Here is a 19,152-nt window from a genome sequence, read left to right on the forward strand (position 1 = left end):
GGTTCCATTTCTTTGTAAATTAGATCAAGTCAGATTTCCACTGAGACTGCAACAATACTGTCATCAGTCTGCAATCTGTCAAGACTCTCCAGTAACTCCTTCAGTTATTCTTGTAATTGAATGTTATTGTTTTGATCTGTCTCTGCTCTGTTCAGTGCAAATTGCAACATTCTCATGGTAGCTGGAAGCAAATGGAAACACACAATCTTCCTGAGAGTTCCAGCATGTATCATTGCAAAATTGGGGTGTGTCAGTCATAATTTTTTAATCAACTAATCATGCCACTGATGTAACTGCTTTCTCCATATGGTTTAAATAGTTGCTGAACACTAATGTGCCAGACGTATGAGATGATCAAAGCTGAGAAGTTTTCTAATCTTTTCCATTTTAGTTTCTTTTAAGGAAATGGCGAAGATCTCCTTGTCATTCTTTTCACTGCATTTTTGGGTGGTATTTTCAGCAACTTGAACACAGTGTTTTGCAAGGGGGTGGGATTCAGATATAAGATCATTAGCATTAATCAGGAATGCAATTTCCCCTATATAGATGTGTACGCACATCATATCATTTCTCATGCTTGATGAGTCATCTAGCATTAAGTATTTATCTTGATTCCTGTGGGAATTGATATTTAATTTTTCCTCTGTTTCTTCATTTACAACCTCTATTAGTGTACATGTGAGTTTAAATCTGTCTGGAGGAGACTATCCAGGGCACAATGCTTTATTTCTTTCTTTTTATGGCTTATTTTGTGCTACACTAAAGGTGATATTGTTAACATAAAAGAGAGTTGCAACTTTCTTACTGAGTTTAAATCTTGGTCTTTCCGTTGTTTCAGTTTAATAATTTCTGACTGAAGTTTACTATTTGAGTGCCAAACTAACAAAAACTGATGTTGAAGAGTTGATGGAAAGCCTAGAACCAGAGACCTCAAATTATCATCATGGCTACGTTTCGAGGATGGCAGTGGCATACTCATAACTGTTCTGCGCTTCTGCTTAATTAGACAGCTCTATTCAGTGGCACATTTGATCTTGAAATACATGGACAAAAATGGATTGTCTACGCTTCTGAGATGAGCACACATCTTTTCTTTTTCGATATTTAACCCTTGATATTAATATTTTATTTTAGAATTCATGTTTTCATTACTTCAGTCACTTGCTTCCTGTCACTTCAACTTCAAGCATACTGAATCAGATAAATGCTGATGTTAATCACTGATTGCTAATAACTCGTTTGCCATATTGATTGGTAGCTTTCACATTTCTACACTTAGAATAAGAAATAACCACCTAGTGGACTGAATCTTGTGAAGACTTTAAAAAAAAAAAAATATACGATGAGCTACTTAGTTAAATATAATCATCTTATCAGCTGTCCTGCCCACCTTCCAGAAATTTCTATATTCTATCAAATAAACACCCAAACAGCTCACAATTCCATCTATTCCCCTCTTTTCAACATGATAGTTGATTCTAGCCATGTCCTTGCCACAAATGACTCTACCTGTTCCTCTTTCCTTTCCAGAGTTCTAGATTGCTCAGTAAGAAAGTTATATTTTCATCATTGGTGTCATAGGAAACTTTCTTTTTTCATTACTTCAGCTAACTTCTTAGGGTAGTTAGTTTTAGGGTGAGATTTTCGAAAGCTTTGTCCCAATTCTTTCCAACCTTTGTGTTTTGTTTCTTGTAACGTTAATCTTCTTGTAAGGGGACAGTAATCCTCATTTTCTGGTTGGTCAACAGTGGAGTTTTGGGAATTGAAAATCTCCCATTGTGGAAGAGTACAAGAAGCACAGGGCAATAGTGAGCATCTGCAATCTTAGGTTAACAAAGTTTTTTGCATGTGAATTAATGGAACAATGAAAGTACCCACTGACTGAACACATATGGAACCTGAATTTAGTTCTTACCTTGTGAAACAGAGTTGGTTCCTTCAGGATAGGCGTGAGGTCCATTGCTGGAGGCATGTGAGGGCTACTTGAATTAAATGTAAACCACGTCTGAATTCTCGTTCAAGTCTAAAGTACAGTACAGTACAGTGTCATTTGAAGAGCTTATTCTCCTTGGTACTTCAGGTACATTTTTTTTAGTTCAAATCTTTAAAAACGCATGGTGGTTGCCCTATCTATGAAGGGGTCTGCATTAAATGGCAAGGACAAACAGAAATCTCTTTCCAGGCCAGTGCTAATGTAACTTCCTTTCTTCTAGGTGGGGATGCCTCCATTATTCCAATGACCAAACCAGAGGACCAGCCTTGTGAGCTGGTTAGTAGAAAAGATCCAAGAAGGCATTCAGCTGAGTGCAGTGGCAACCATGATCCTGTGGGTCCAGAAAATAAAAGGAAAACAGAGGAAACTGCAAGTGATCATGTGATCAAGAGAATGAAAACTGTCATCAGTGATTCTACATGTGAGGTCACTGAAAGAATAGCTGCTCAGTATGTTCCTGGCAATCAACAAAATGTACAAGACACAGATCCCAGCTGCTCTGAATTTATTACAGGTGGACAAAGACAGATCTTAACGTGTGCTAAGGAGACTGGACTAATAGGAGCCAAAGTGATGGATGTTTATAGAACTGGAGCAAAGTGTGTGCTGGGAGAGAGGGATGATGCTCGGAGACCTGGGGTAGAATATCATCATGTTGGGTTACTACGAGTGAAGCCAGGCCGTGGAGACAGGACCTGCTCCATGTCCTGCAGTGATAAACTAGCTCGCTGGAATGTACTGGGCTGTCAAGGAGCCCTCTTGATGCATTTCCTACAGCACCCGGTATATCTCTCAGCAGTTGTAGTGGGGAAATGCCCATATAGCCAAGAAGTCATGCGGAGAGCAGTTATTGAAAGGTACATGACCCATAGAAGACCAGGAAGAGTGTACCAAGACTGAGTCATGGAGAGCATGAGCATTAGAAAGTTTGCAGTGCTCAGTCAGACAATCAGAAGAGAGATCAAAGTGATAAAGCAGCCATGTGTGGCTTAGAGGGAAGGTGACTGCTCCTGGTGAATCAATAATAAGAATTTGGTGGTCTCCAGGAAACACTTCTCGGTTTTCTAACTCTTGCTGTTCTTAATCCTTTGATCTACTCCTAATCCCCCTATCATCATGCAGTCCTTCAAGAAAATAACCTTTTCTCTTCGATCCCTGCTCTCCCTTCCCCCTCACTTCCTTTTCACATTATGGCAATCACAACAATCGTTCCTTTTCTTCTGATATTGCTCCCAGTACTCTCAAATCTGTCACTTTGGCCCTTTCTTAAAGGGGACCTACTGAGATTGATATTGGGTTTGCACTTTTTTTTTATGAGGTACAGAGAAGGGCCTGCAAGAATTTTATCAAAATAAAGTTGTTTTTTTTTCCTACTTGCTTTTTACATTTGAAATTCAGGACTTGTCTACCCAGGAAGATTCCCTGGTGACTGTAGATCCAGTGACATTGTGTCACACATGACAGTGCTGCAGCTGAGAGGGAAAGATTTTTAGTTAGACTGTTTAAAACTGTTTAAGATGTTTTTGTTAATACCTTTTTAAAATCTTAAGACCATTGAACATTTAGGGTTTTTGTTTGGTTCAAAACCTATCCAGCTTCCCTTCAGTTAAGCTATCAGAGCACATGATACATACTTGAGCCTCCACAGTGGCTCTCCAGCAAAACCAGGGAAGGCCAAATTTAGATATATCAATTTTCTTTTAAAACATAGAGGATAACAATATACTACTGCTATCAGTTACTCCTTTAATTTAACTGGCAGAGGTCGGTGGATTTAAATGTCCTGATGATTGCCCATGCAGGGATCAGTATGATTCTATACGATAAAATTTCTGTTTCTTCAGTTTTCTTTTTACAAACTCTAGGAAATTTCATTTAAAAAAAAAACATTAAAAGATCATTAAGCTCTCAAAAGTTCGGAAATGCGAAAATTAAGGTTGGCCATGCTACCTTAATTTTGCCTTTTTGTGCAGCGGCATTCTGATACGGTCTTAGATGATCACATTTTATGTGGGAGCCTCTACATTTATTTATTGACAAAATCTGCAGAATTTTAAAATATTGTGTGCCGAATTTTTTAATTTTTTTTGGCATGGAATTCCCTCAGGAATAATATAGTGTACTACAGTTTTTGCTTACAATCTTAGATACATAGTATGTGTATCTTCTGGTACTGTGTTCCAGTCTGTGTATGCCAGACAGTCCAGGAAAATAATTTTAGTTACAAAATGCACAATGAATGTGTCATGGATTCTGGTGGAGACCTTTCCTCACTCTCTCTGTACCTTACAACATAAGAGATGTTTAAAATAAGGAATATGATTTGTCCTTTTCTTAATTTAATTACATTACTCCTGGTTTTATTCTGGGGATATGTGATACAGCTCCTAACTAGGAAGTTGTTTGTATTAGGTTGTGGAATAGTCTGTCAACGTAAGTGGTGGATGCCAAGGATAGCTAACTGATGCAAATTTTGCATATTTAAACTTTTTAATTCTTGCTTATTTGATTTACCTTAAGTTGTCTACATTAGGTGTTTGCACCAGTATAATTAGATCTCTCTTCAAATGAAATTGGTATAGATAAGGCTTTACTAAGCTATTTGTTTTTTCAATGTCATGAGGCACAGAGTTCCACAGATCAAACAAAAGTTGCTTGGTAAAGTATTTCCTTGTATCTGTGTTGACTTCGTAGCATTTCAGTTTCATGAAGTGGAGGTTGCAGGGTTGTACCTGGGAGTCTGTTGAAGGATCAGACTTTCAGTGACTTGCATTTCTCTATATCTACTGTAGGTGTCAGCACATCTCATTTTTACCAGATGGTTTCCATGTTCAGGAGGTGAAAATGTTGCAGTCAAATCTTCAGTTTAAACATAGCCGCCATGCAATTCAGACAGCTCACGCTAATGGCAAAGCAAAGCTTGTTCCTTGTGGAGCAGGTGAGTGACTTGGACCAATTCCTTAAATACCTACAAAGACCAAAGAGTAAATGGCATGACTTTGGTACATTTTTCCTGTAGCATTATCTCTTTAGGGTTTTATGTAGCAAGAGACCGCTTTTATGCCAAGACTTCATCATCATTAGTAATTATGATTAATATTAAATTATTAATACAGCTCCTGAAGTGTGCTGAAGACACTTCACAGAATGTGTAAAAGACTTGGTCAATGCCCTGAGGAATTTACAATGTGAATATAGACAATGGATAATAAGTGAAGGCAGATAGGAAGGTAATGAAAGCATAAGGGTTACATCAATAAGACTATGTCCTTGTTTCAGTTAGTTATGCATTCTCATTGGTGTAGGAATGCAGGAGTTGCCATACTGGATCAGACCCACACCAGCTAGAGATTCCTATATATAGTGAGAGAATACAAAATAGTATGATGTAAAAGTTTAATTGGTATGAGTCTGGGATGTATGCCTTATTTATCAGTGGCAGTGAGTGAGTTAAGCAGGTCATTGCATGGTTTCACAGTTTATTCTCATGGCTTTGCAAAGTATTACATGGATGTCACCACCACATGTGTAATATGCAGTTTCTCTGCATCTATGGCATACACAGGTATCATATGCTACTGTGTACTTCTCTGGCTTAGCTGAAAACTGACTTGGAATGTTTAATGGAGATGTGCCTAGGAATACTGACACATGAATGGAAAACTGGTGGAAGGATTGTACACAAAATAATAGTCATGTCACAGGTTGGATGGGTGCTTAAATTAAGCAGGTCCAGGTGCTCCCAGTGTGGCCAGTTCATAGATTCATAGATATTAAGGTCAGAAGGGACCATTATGATCATCTAATCTGACCTCCTGTACAACGCAGGCCACAGAATCTCACCCACCCACTCCTGCAATAAACCTCTCACCTATGTCTGAGCTATTGAAGTCCTCAAACCATGGTTTAAAGACTCCAAGGAGCAGAGAATCCTCCAACAAGTGACCCGAGCCCCATGCTACAGAGGAAGGCGAAAAACCTCCAGGGCCTCTTCCAATCTGCCCTGGAGGAAAATTCCTTCCCGATCCCAAATATGGTGATCAGCTGAACCCTGAGCATATGGGCAAGATTCACCAGCCAGATACCCAGGAAAGAATTCTCTGTAGTAACTCAGGTCCCACCCCATCTAACATCCCATCACAGGCCATTGGGCCTATTTACCATGAATATTTAAAGATCAATTAATTGCCAAAATCATGTTATCCCATCATACCATCTCCTCCATAAACTTACCGAGTTTAATCTTGAAGCCAGATAGGTCTTTTGCCCCCACTGCTTCCCTTGGAAGGCTATTCCAAAACTTCACTCTGATGGTTAGAAACCTTCATCTAATTTCAAGTCTAAGCTTCCTGGTGACCAGTTTATATCCATTTGTTCTTGTGTCCACATTGGTACTGAGCTTAAATAATTCCTCTCCCTCTCCAGTATTTATCCCTCTGATATATTTATAGAGAGCAATCGTATCTCCCCTCAACCTTCTTTTGGTTAGGCTAAACAAGCCAAGCTCCTTGAGTCTCTTTTCATGACAGGTTTTCCATTCCTTGGATCATCCTAGTAGCCCTTCTCTGTACCTGTTCCAGTTTGAATTCATCCTTCTTAAACATGGGAGACCAGAACTGCACACAGTATTCCAGATGGGGTCTCACCAGTACCTTGTATAATGGTACTAAAACCTCCTTATCTCTACTGGAAATACCTCGCCTGATGCATCCCAAGACCGCATTAGCTTTTTTCACAGCCATGTCATATTGGCAGCTCATAGTCATCCTGTGATCAACCAATACTCCAAGGTCCTTCTCCTCCTCCGTTACGTCTAATTGATGTGTCCCCAGCTTATAATTAAAATGCTTGTTATTAATCCCTAAATGCATAACCTTACACTTCTCACTATTAAATTTCATCCTATTACTGTTACTCCAGTTTACAAGGTCATCCAGATCTTCCTGTATGATATTCCGGTCTCTCTCTGAATCGGCAATACCTCCCAGCTTTGTATCATCCGCAGACTTTATTAGCACTCTCCTACTTTTTGTGCCAAGGTCAGTAATAAAAAGATTAAATAAGATTGGTCCCAAAACTGATCCCTGAGGAACTCCACTGGTAACCTCCCTCCAGCCTGACAGTTCACCTTTCAGTATGACCCGTTGTAGTCTCCCTGTTAACCAATTCCTTATCCACCTTTCAATATTGATCCCCATCTTTTCCAATTTAACTAATAATTCCCCATGTGGCACGGTATCAAACGCCTTACTGAAATCTAGGTAAATTAGATCCACTGCGTTTCCTTTGTCTAAAAAATCTGTTACTTTTTCAAAGAAGGAGATCAGGTTGGTTTGGCACGATCTACCTTTTGTAAAACCATGTTGTATTTTGTTCCATTTACCATTGACCTCAATGTCCTTAATTACTTTCTCCTTCAAAATTTTTTCCAAGACCTTGCATATGTCAAACTAACAGGCCTGTAGTTATCCGGATCACTTTTTTTTCCTTTCTTAAAAATAGGAACTATGTTAGCAATTCTCCAATTGTACGGTACAATTCCTGAGTTTACGGATTCATTAAAAATACTTGCTAATGGGCTTGCAATTTCATGTGCCAATTCCTTTAATATTCTTGGATGAAGATTATCTGGGCCCCCCGATTTAGTCCCATTAAGCTATTCGAGTTTCGCTTCTACCTCAGATATTGTAATATCTACCTCCATATCCTCATTCCCATTTGTCATGCTACCATTATCCCTAAGATCCTCATTAGCCTTATTAAAGACCTGAGGCAAAGTATTTGTTTAGCTATTGGGCCATGCCTAGATTATACTTAACCTCCACTCCATCCTCAGTGTTTAGCAGTCCCACTTCTTCCTTCTTTGCTTTCTTCTTATTTATATGGCTATCGAACCTTTTACTATTGGTTTTAATTCCCTTTGCATGGTCCAACTCTACTTGACTTTTAGCCTGTCTCACTTTATCCCTACATGTTCTGACCTCAATAAGGTAGCTTTCCTTGCTGATCCCTCCCATCTTCCACTCCCTGTATGCTTTCTGCTTTTTCTTAATCTCCTCTCTGAGATGCTTGCTCATCCAGCTTGGTCTACAACTCCTGCCTATGAATTTTTTCCCCTTTCTTGGGATGCAGGCTTCCGATAGCTTCTGCAGCTTTGACTTAAAGTAATCCCAAGCCTCCTCTGCCTTTAGATCCATAAATTCTTTAGTCCAATCCACTTCCCGAATTAATTTCCTTAATTTTTGAAAGTCAGTCCTTTTGAAATCAAAAACCCTAGTCACAGATTTATTTTTGTTTATCCTTCCATTCAGTTTGAACTGAATTAGCTCATGATCACTTGAACCAAGATTGTCCCCTACAACCATTTCTTCTATGAAATCCTCACTACTCACCAAAACCAAATCTAAAATGGCATCCCCTCTAGTTGGTTCAGCAACTACTTGATGAAGGAATCCATCAGCTATCACATCTAGGAAAATCTGAGCCCTATTATTATTACTAGCACTCATCCTTCAGTCTATATCTGGGAAGTTAGTCTCCCATGATCACGCAGTTTCCATTATTATTTACTTCATTAAAAACATTGAAGAGGGCTCTATCCATATCCAAATTAGATCCCGGTGGTCTATAGCATACCCCAAGCACTATCACAGGGGAGGCTCTAGTAGTTTTCTTCCCCAGTGTGATTTTTGCCCAGACGGACTCTGTCTTATCCATTCCATCGCTTCTTATTTCTTTACATTCTACCTCATCGTTGATATACAATGCTACTCCACCACCTTTATCTTTATTTCTGTCTTTCCTAAACAGCACATACCCTTCAATACTTGTAGTACAGTCATGACGACTATTCCACCATGTTTCTGTTATCCCTAGAATATCTGGTTTCACTTCCTGCACCAGTAGCTCTAGTTCCTCCATTTTGTTACCTAGGCTCCTCGCATTGGTGTACAAACATCTTAATTTTTGCTGTTTGGCCTCACTCACATTCTGTACTCGATTAGGCATGGTCATTCTACAGCCAGTATGACCTATTAGACTGGTATCCACACTGCCATTCCTCCTTATGTCCATTCTCCTACCCACGATTGTATCCTTTCTTACTTTGTTTTCTTCCCTCTCAATGCTAAAATCCGGCGTGGAGATTACCTGGACATCTCCCAACCATCTCCCGCAAATTCCTAGTTTAAAGCTCTCTTAATCAGTTGTGCCAGCCTCCATCCTAGAAGTCTATTTCCTTCCCTACTCAGATGAAGTCCATCCCGAGAGAACTGTCCTCTGTCCATGAATGCCTCCCAGTGGCCATACATCCGCAAAGCCCTCCTTATAGCACCACTCCTAAACCATCTGTTGATAGTCATAGTCTTGTCACACCTTTGTTGCCCTTCTCTAGGAACAGGCAGAATCCCACTAAAGATCACATGCTTCCACTGTCCACTTTCCTCACCCAGCAGTCTCCTCTCAGAGTTCCTCAGTCCTGCTTCCATCTGCAAGTCTAAGCTTTTCCCTTCAGCTACCTCAGGCCTTTGCTCCATAATCTGCTCGAACCCCCTTCTAAACTCAACCAGACTTTCCACCTACATCTCCAATCCTCGGATCTTTTCCTCCATCAGCTCTATCAGATGGCATTTCATGCAGACAAAACTCTTACCAGATAGCCCCTCCAGGATCAGGTACATACTGCAGCTTCCACATCCAGTCATCCTCATTGTGTCTTCCACTACATGGGTCACTCCCACTGCTGCCTCTGTATCTGTCATAGCTTTCCCACCTAAATCCTGTTAATCTGGGAAACACAAACCACATCAAAACACCACCACCAGCAGCAAAAACAAACTGCAAACAAGCACCACAATACAAACTCCCCCTGAAACCCCCCTATTTACAGCTCTGTTTGCTAGCTTCTGTGCTGCTGCCAGTTAAGAGGGCAGGGCAGCATCTGGGGTTATAAAGAGAGAAGTTGTCAGTAAGGAAGTGGGAGATCAGCAGAGAGTCTGCTGGGAGGGGAGGGAGTGGGAACCTTTTTGGAGTTAGGGGAGAAGGGCAAGCCCAGGGAGGTGGTGGTCAGTTAAAAGAGCAAGGAATAATCCTGCAGAAGGGCCTGAAGCAGGAAGGACTGAGATAAGCAAAGGGAAAATCCCCTGGGAGCTGTAGCCCAGCATAGGCTGAGGAACTGTTTTGTGTTTTACTTGTGTTTAGAAAATAAAACTGACCTGAAAAGAGACTCTGGGTGTGGCAGTAGGTCCTTCACGGGCTGAAGACACGCCTACACTGTATGAACCACCTCTGGCCATTTGGTTGCCAAAGATTTCTGTGTTAGGACTGGTCTTATTTAGCAACTTCATTGGTAGGATAGAATGGGAAAGAAACAGTATATTAATAACATTCACTAAATTGGAGGATATTGCAAATACCAGTGAGGAATATATTTAGCTACTATGGTGATAAGGGCTCAAAATAATTACAATAGAGAGAGATTAGAAACATTTGTAGGAAATAACAAAATGAGATTTCTCTTGGAAAAATGCAGCTGATTCATCTGGGAAAAGATAATCTGAAACACAGGTAACAGTGGAACAGAGGAACCTTAGAAGCAATAATGCTGAAAGAGACCCAAGGTGGGAATGGACTACAAATCAGACTCGAATTTTTTGCAGTGCAATACAGTGGCTAAAAAAACAGTGCAATTTTAAGCTGATCCCACAGAGGCATTGTATCATGGAGCTGAGCAGCAATGGGCTCTCCATATGCTGCTTGATACAACTGCACCTGTGCCATGTTACCAGGAAGACCGAAAAAGAGGGAATTCAGAGATGAACAAAAATAATTTATCATGAGGTTGTAGAGATTTGTAAGGAGAGGGTAAAGGAGCTGTAGCTAGTTTATGCAATGATAAATTGGATATGTTATTGTTAGTGTTTATTATTATTATTTATGTATTTATATTACAATAGTACCCACACAGTGCTAAGCACTTTCAGCCCTTATAGGAATATATAGTCCTGGCACCAGAGACTTTACAATCTAAGATGAGTAGAAACAGACAAAGTATAGGAGAGAGGGATAGATAAATATCAGCTCTTCCCTGCTCTTCTGCTGAGCCTTTATTTGTTCTCTAATTTCTGATATAACTTTTAAGGATATGTCTACCGATATTTGAAAGGTATAAGTGTGGAAAAAGGTTGATGGATTATTTAGGGTGGCATAGGGGTGGGGTGGGGGGAGACAGCAGCAGGAATATAGGCTGACTAGTATGCAAAACTTTGGCATGAGATGGAATATTCCACAATCTAATATCTCTAGCAAAGCAAGGGGAAGCCTTGTTGTCTGGGACACTTAAAATGTGTTTAGCCAAAACATGACAGAATATATTGGAGGGAACTCTCCTGCCTTGTGGGGAAGAGAGACTAAGGGCCAGATGTTAAAGGTATTTAGGTGTCTAAAGATGTAAATAGGTGCTTCTGAAAATCCCACTAGGTGCCTATCAGCATCTTTAGGTTCTTATATACCTTTGAAAATCTGCCCCTAGAATACATGATTGGTCTTTGCCATCTCTAATTTTAATGTCTATCCTGGGAGTCTAGTGGGTTATTGGGAAGTGAAGGAATGTTTAATTGAAATGTTTCCCTATGAAACTCCAGACTCATCCCTGATGAGACTGAAATGAATATGCCACTAGCATTGTAATCTTTCAAGTTTACCTGAATTAGTCTGGATAGTGGTATGTTGTCATCACAAACCCTTCTGTTTTGCAGTATTGAGAGTTTTGATTTTCTGCTGAGAATCGACTTGTTCATGATCTTTTTTTCCCCAGCTATCAGCTGGAGTGCTGTCCCTGAGCAACCTCTAGATGTCACCTCAAATGGCTTCAAGCAGGGAACAACAAAGAAAGGAATCGGAAGTTACCAGACCAGGTGTGGTGGTAGTAAGGGCTTGTGATGTCTCTTTGGGAGTGTATTCTTATCAGTGTATGTTCCCCCCTCTCTTTCTTTTTGACATAGAATGTGGTGTGTAGGGACTGCGGGCATCGAGAAGGAGTTAAGGGATGGGGAAGAAATCCCCACTTTTGTTCCATCCCAGACCATGTTCCTACTGCACAAGATAGAGAGTATAGGCGGGGCCTGTGTTTTATAGGCTTAGCCCCTTCACTGGGATGTTTGTTACCTTTGCCTAATAAAATTTTTCTAATAATTAAAACAAGGGGGGATATTTTTATATGAAACCAGAATCTTTTGTTGATGTAGACTAAATTGTCATTCTCTGCCTAGCAGAAGGCAGGGGCCTCCATCCTGGTTATTGGGTAGGAGATGAGCCTGTTATTTGATAAAATTTTCACATGTGGCCATCGTCTTTTCAGTGAGGATTGTTCCAATGCTTCCTTTATTGTTGGAGTAATTGATTTCCGTGGTTGCACTTGTTTGAGATGTGTGTTTTCCCTTGCAGGCTGCAAATCTTATTTCTGCCCGCTTTGTGTGAAGTGTAATCACTTTATTGGAAGCTGGAACACTTGTGGTTTATTTCTAGCACTTCTGTCTTTCTTTTTCCCATGATAGTTGCTCTTCTGTGTTCATTAACATGTCAAAAATAGAAGCTGACCTCTGTCCTCCAGGCTGCACTTTTTAAGAAGAAATTGCTGTTTTGTCCTGTCCAGTTTGGAATGACAAACTTCCTATGAAATTTCCTATAGAATCATAGAACTGGAAGGGACCTCGAGAGGTCATCTAGTCCAGTCCCCTGCACTCAAGGCAGGACTAAGTATTATCTAGACCATTTCTGACAGGTGTTTGTCCAACCTGCTCTTAAAAATCCCCAATGATGGAGATTCCACAGCCTCCCTGGGCAATTTATTTCAGTTCTTAACCACTCTGACAGTTAGGATGTTTTTTCTAATGTCCAATCTAAACTGCTGAAATTTCAAGCCCGTTGCTTCTTGTCCTATCCTCAGAGGTTAAGAACAACAATTTTTCTCCCTCCTACTTGTAACAACCTTTTATGTACTTGAAAACTGTTATGTCCCCTCTGTCTTCTCTTCTCCAGACTAAACAAACCCAATTTTTTTCAATCTTCCCACATAGGTCATGTTTTCTAGACCTTTAATAATTTTTAAAAAAAGAAAAGGAGTACTTGTGGCACCTTAGAGACTAACCAATTTATTTGAGCATGAGCTTTCGTGAGCTACAGCTCACTTCATTGGATGCATACTGTGGAAACTGCAGAGGGGCATTGCTGGCACATGATGGCATATATCACATTGGTGGATGTGCAGATGAACGAGCCTCTGATAGTGTGGCTGATGTTATTAGGCCCTGTGATGGTGTCCCCTGAATAGATATGTGGGCACAGTTGGCAACGGGCTTTGTTGCAAGGATAGGTTCCTGGGTTGGTGGTTCTGTTGTGTGATATGTGGTTGTTGGTGAGTATTTGCTTCAGGTTGGGGGGCTGTCTGTAGGCAAGGACTGGCATGTCTCCCAAGATTTGTGAGAGTGTTGGGTCATCCTTCAGGATAGGTTGTAGATCCTTAATAACGCGTTGGAGGGGTTTTAGTTGGGGGCTGAAAGTGACGGCTAGTGGCGTTCTGTTATTTTCTTTGTTAGGCCTGTCCTGTAGTAGGTGACTTCTGGAAACTCTTCTGGCTCTATCAATCTGTTTCTTCACTTCCGCAGGTGGATATTGTAGTTGTAAGAATGCTTGATAGAGATCTTGTAGGTGTTTGTCTCTGTCTGAGGGGTTGGAGCAAATGCGGTTGTATCGCAGAGCTTGGCTGTAGACAATGGATCGTGTGGTGTGGTCAGGGTGAAAGCTGGAGGCATGTAGGTAGGAACAGCGTCAGTAGGTTTCCGGTATAGGGTGGTGTTTATGTGACCATCGCTTATTAGCACTGTAGTGTCCAGGAAGTGGATCTCTTGTGTGGATTGGACCAGGCTGAGGTTGATGGTGGGATGGAAATTGTTGAAATCATAGTGGAATTCCTCAAGGGCTTCTTTTCCGTGGGTCCAGATGATGAAGATGTCATCAGTGTAGCAGAAGTAGAGTAGGGGCATTAGGGGACGAGAGCTGAAGAAGCATTGTTCTAAGTCAGCCATAAAAATGTTGGCATTCTGTGGGGCCATGCGGGTACCCATAGCAGTGCCGCTGATCTGAAGGTATACATTGTCCCCAAATGTGAAATAGTTATGGGTAAGGACAAAGTCACAAAGTTCAGCCACCAGGTTAGCCGTGACATTATCGGGGATAGTGTTCTTGACGGCTTGTAGTCCATCTTTGTGTGGAATGTTGGTGTAGAGGGCTTCTACATCCATAGTGGCCAGGATGGTGTTATCAGGAAGATCGCCGATGGATTGTGGTTTCCTCAGGAAGTCAGTGGTGTCTCGAAGGTAGCTGGGAGTGCTGGTAGCGTAGGGCCTGAGGAGGGAGTCTACATAGCCAGACAATCCTGCTGTCAGGGTGTCAATGCCTGAGATGATGGGGCGCCCAGGATTTCCAGGTTTATGGATAGAATATCCCAGGTCGGGGTTCCAGGGGTGTGTCTGTGCGGATTTGATCTTGTGCTTTTTCAGGAAGTTTCTTGAGCAAATGCTGTAGTTGCTTTTGGTAACTCTCAGTGGGATCATAGGGTAATGGCTTGTAGAAAGTGGTGTTGGAGAGCTGCCGAGCAGCCTCTTGTTCATGTTGCGACCTATTCATGATGACAACAGCACCTCCTTTGTCAGCCTTTTTGATTATGATGTCAGAGTTGTTTCTGAGGCTGTGGATGGCATTGTGTTCTGCACGGCTGAGGTTATGGGGCAAGTGATGCTGCTTTTCCACAATTTCAGCCCGTGCACGTCGGCGGAAGCATTCTATGTAGAAGTCCAGTCTGCTGTTTCGACCTTCAGGAGGAGTCCACCTAGAATCCTTCTTTTTGTAATGTTGGTAGAGAGGCCTCTGTGGATTAGTATGTTGTTCAGAGGTATTTTGGAAATATTCCTTGAGTCGGAGACGTCGAAAATAGGATTCTGGGTCACCACAGAACTGTATCATGTTCGTGGGGGTGGACGGGCAGAAGGAGAGGCCCCGAGATAGGACAGCTTCTTCTGCTGGGCTGAGAGTATAGTTGGATAGGTTAACAATATTGCTGGGTGGGTTGAGGGAACCATTGCTGTGGCCCCTTGTAGCATGTAGTAGTTTAGAAAGTTTAGTGTCCTTTTTCTTTTGTAGAGAAGCAAAGTGTGCGTTGTAAATGGCTTGTCTAGTTTTAGTAAATTCCAGCCATGAGGAAGTTTGTGTGGAAGGTTGTTTTTTTATGAGAGTATCCAATTCTGAGAGCTCATTCTTAATCTTTCCCTGTTTGCTGTAGAGGATGTTGATCAGGTGATTCCGCAGTTTCTTTGAGAGCATGTGGCACAAGCTGTCAGCATAGTCTGTGTGGTATGTAGATTGTAATGGATTTTTTACCTTCAGTCCTTTTGGTACGATGTCCATCTGTTTGCATTTGGAAAGGAAGATGATGTCTGTCTGTATCTGTACAAGTTTTTTCATGCAGTTGATAGATTTCCACTCCATACGGCTAAATGCAGTGCCTTGCATAATGACAGGTTTCAGAGTAACAGCTGTGTTAGTCTGTATTCGCAAAAAGAAAAGGAGTACTTGTGGCACCTTAGAGACTAACCAATTTATTTGAGCATAAGCTTTCGTGAGCTACAGCTCACTTCATCGGATGCATACTGTGGAAACTGCAGAAGACATTATATACACAGAGACCATGAAACAATACCTCCTCCCACCCCACTCTCCTGCTGGTAATAGCTTATCTAAAGTGATCACTCTCCTTACAATGTGTATGATAATCAAGGTGGGCCATTTCCAGCACAAATCCAGGTTTTCTCACCCTACGTAAAAAAAATAAATGGACACAAATCAGATATCAAGAATTATAACATTCATAAACCAGTCGGAGAACACTTCAATCTCTCTGGTCACGCAATTACAGACATGAAGGTCGCTATCTTAAAACAGAAAAACTTCAAATCCAGACTCCAGCGAGAAACTGCTGAATTGGAATTCATTTGCAAATTGGATACTATTAATTTAGGCTTAAATAGAGACTGGGAGTGGCTAAGTCATTATGCAAGGTAGCCTATTTCCTCTTGTTTTTTCCTACCCCCCCCCCCCGCAAGATGTTCTGGTTTAACTTGGATTTAAACTTGGAGAGTGGTCAGTTTGGATGAGCTATTACCAGCAGGAGAGTGAGTTTGTGTGTGGGGGGGGGGGGCGCGGAGGGTGAGAAAACCTGGATTTGTGCTGGAAATGGCCCAACTTGATTATCGTACACATTGTTACGAGAGTGATCACTTTAGATAAGCTATTACCAGCAGGAGAGTGGGGTGGGAGGAGGTATTGTTTCATGGTCTCTGTGTATATAATGTCTTCTGCAGCTTCCGCAGTATGCATCCGATGAAGTGAGCTGTAGCTCACGAAAGCTTATGCTCAGATAAATTGGTTAGTCTCTAAGGTGCCACAAGTACTCCTTTTCTTTTTGCGAATACAGACTAACACGGCTGTTACTCTGAAACCTGTTAATAATTTTTGTTGCTCTTCTCTGGACTTTCTCCAATTTGTCCACATGTTTCCTGAAATGTGGCACCCAGAACTGCACACAGTACTCCAGTTGAGGCCTAATCAGCGCAGAGTAGAGTGGAAGAATTACTTCTTGTGTCTTGCTTACAGTACTCCTGTGAATACATCTGTAGCGGGGCGACTCACCAGCGCGGAGCCTCCTGCTCTCAAGAATTAGCTCTCCAGCAGAAGGAGCGCCCTCTGCAGGCTGGTTTCTCGCCTGCTCCTCGCCCCCCGTGTCCCTCCCGGACCCTGGTGCCCCTTCACCTTGGGGTCCTGCCCCCTGGCAGTGCCCCCACGCTCTGGGTCTCGCCTCCCAGGAGAGCCCCCAAACCTCTAAACCCACCTTGCCTCAGTGGCTACTGCCAATCATCATCTAGCTCCCGCTCACTGGGGCAGACTGCAGTCTGTAATGGCCACTCATCATTGGCAAGGGGTTAGGACCAGCTGCCTCTGCCTATTCCCAGGCTGCCCCTCTGCAGCCCCAGTACCTTTGTAGGCCTTTCCCAAGGCCCTGCAGCCTGAGGATTTACCAGGCTGGAGCTCCCTAGCTCCTCTTGTCCTTTTCCCCAGCACTGCTCCGCTTCAGGCACCTCATTCTCAGGCAGCTAGCCCTTCCTACTCCAGGGCAGAGTGAGACTCCTCTTGCTTCTGGCCCACAGCCCTCTTATAAGGGCCATCTGCACCCTGATTGAGCTGGCCACAGCTTTGGTCAGCTACTTACTGAGCTTCTCCCAGCTGTTCTCACTTCTCTTCCCCCAGCCGCAGCGCTCTCCAGGGCAGCCCTCTCCCAAGGCTGTTTTAACCCCTTCAGGGACAGAGCAGGGTGACTACCCCGCTACAACATCGCAGAATGATGTTTGCTTTTTTTGCAACAGTGTGACACTGTTGCCTCATATTTAGCTTGTGATCCACTATGACCCCCAGATCTCTTTCCACAGTACTCCTTCCTAAGCAGTCATTTCCTATTTTGTATGTGTGCAACTGATCCTTCCTAAGTGGAGTACTTTCCATTTGTCCTTATTGAATTTCATCCTGTTTACTTCAGACCATTTCTCCAGTTTGTCCAGATCATTTTGAATTTTAATCCTATCCTCCAAAGCACTTGCAACCCCTCCCAGCGTGGTCTCGTCCAAAAACTTTATAAGTGTACTCTCTACGCCATTATCTAAATCATTGATGAAGATATTGAACAGAACCAGACCGTGAACCAATTCCTGCGGGACCCCGCTCGTTATGCCTTTCCAGCATGACTGTGAACCACTGATAACTACTCTCTTGGAACGATTTTCCAACCGGTTATGCACCCACCTTATAGTAGCTCCATCTAGGTTGTATTTCCCTAGTTTGTTTATGAGACGGTCATGTGAGACAGTATCAAAAGACTTACTAAAGTCAAGATATACCACATCTACTGCTTCCCCCCTATCTACAAGGCTTGTTACCGTGTCAAAGAAAGCTATCAGGTTGGTTTGACACTATTTGTTCTTGACAGATCCATGCTAACTGTTATTTATCACCTTATTGTCTTCTAGGTGTTTGCAAATTGATTACTTAATTATTTGCTCTGTTATCTTTTCAGGTACAGAAGTTAAGCTGACTGGTCTGTAATTCCCTGGGTTGTCCTTATTTTCCTTTTCATAGATGGGCACTATATTTGCCCTTTTCTAGTCTTCTGGAATGTCTCCCATCTTCCATGACTTTTCAAAGATAATTGCTAATGGCTCAGATATCTCCTCAGTCAACTCCTTGAGTAGTCTAAGATGCATTTCTTCAGGCCCTGGTGATTTGAAGACTTCTAATTTGTCTAAGTAATTTTTGACTTGTTCTTTCCCTATCTTAGACTCTGATCCTACCTCATTTTCACTGGCATTCACTATGTTTAGATATCCAGTCGCCACCACCCTTCTTGCTGAAAACTGAAACAAAGAAGTCATTAAGCACCTCTGCCATTTCCACATTTTCTGTTATTGTCTTTCCCCCATCATTGAGTAATGGGCCTACTCTGTCCTTGATCTTCCTCTTGCTTCTAATGCATTTGTAGAATGTTTTCTTGTTTCCTTTTATGTCCCTAGCTAGTTTGATCTCGTTTCATGCCTTGGTTTTTCTAATTTTGTCCCTACATACTTGTGTTATTTGTTTATATAAATCATTTGTAATTTGACTGAGTTTCCACTTTTTGTAGGACTCTTTTTAGGTTTAGGTCCTGGTTTAGCCAGGGTGGTCTCTTGCCATACTTCCTATCTTTCTTACACAATGGGATAGTTTGCTCTTGTGCCCTTAATAATGTGTCTTTGAAAAACTTTTGAAAAATTCCACTACTGTGGACAGGACTGCTGGTTTCTGTAATATGAATGTGTCTGGGGATTGACATATCGAAAATGCTGATAAGTTGGGATGTGATATCTCAGAATTGATGATGGGATATAGAGACTTTTGCCTATGGGTTGCTGAATTCCAGGTCAGGTGAGTGACAACCAAAAGTTGTAGCTTGTTCAGTAGCCTGTTTGAAAGAAGACTCATAGACTTTAAGATCAGAAGGGACTATTGTGATCATCTAGTCT

General features: G+C 41.8%; 1 protein-coding gene and 1 long non-coding RNA gene across 9 annotated transcripts in view; one reads left to right on the top strand and one right to left on the bottom strand.

The window, feature by feature from the left end:
* Positions 1–19,152, top strand: part of ADAT1 (adenosine deaminase tRNA specific 1) — an 87,968-nt gene that overhangs the window by 32,090 nt on the left and 36,726 nt on the right. For 6 of the 8 annotated variants that reach the window (XM_077830782.1, XM_077830781.1, XM_077830783.1 and 3 more), the window contains 3 exons: positions 2,214–2,850; positions 4,786–4,931; positions 11,808–11,907. In XM_077830782.1, coding sequence (XP_077686908.1) covers positions 2,214–2,850; positions 4,786–4,931; positions 11,808–11,907 — 883 coding nt within the window. The remainder of the gene's footprint in view (positions 1–2,213; positions 2,851–4,785; positions 4,932–11,807; positions 11,908–19,152) is intronic. The other 2 variants (XM_077830786.1, XM_077830788.1) reach the window with 1 other exon arrangement.
* Positions 4,832–10,334, bottom strand: LOC144272629 (uncharacterized). The gene is made up of 3 exons (XR_013347604.1): positions 10,207–10,334; positions 9,645–9,779; positions 4,832–4,961 (listed from the first exon to the last, which is right to left on the bottom strand). It is a non-coding gene; the product is annotated as an uncharacterized LOC144272629 (long non-coding RNA).

The sequence above is a fragment of the Eretmochelys imbricata genome, chromosome 12 (assembly GCF_965152235.1).
Source record: "Eretmochelys imbricata isolate rEreImb1 chromosome 12, rEreImb1.hap1, whole genome shotgun sequence".
Classification (NCBI taxonomy): Eukaryota; Metazoa; Chordata; order Testudines; family Cheloniidae; genus Eretmochelys; species Eretmochelys imbricata.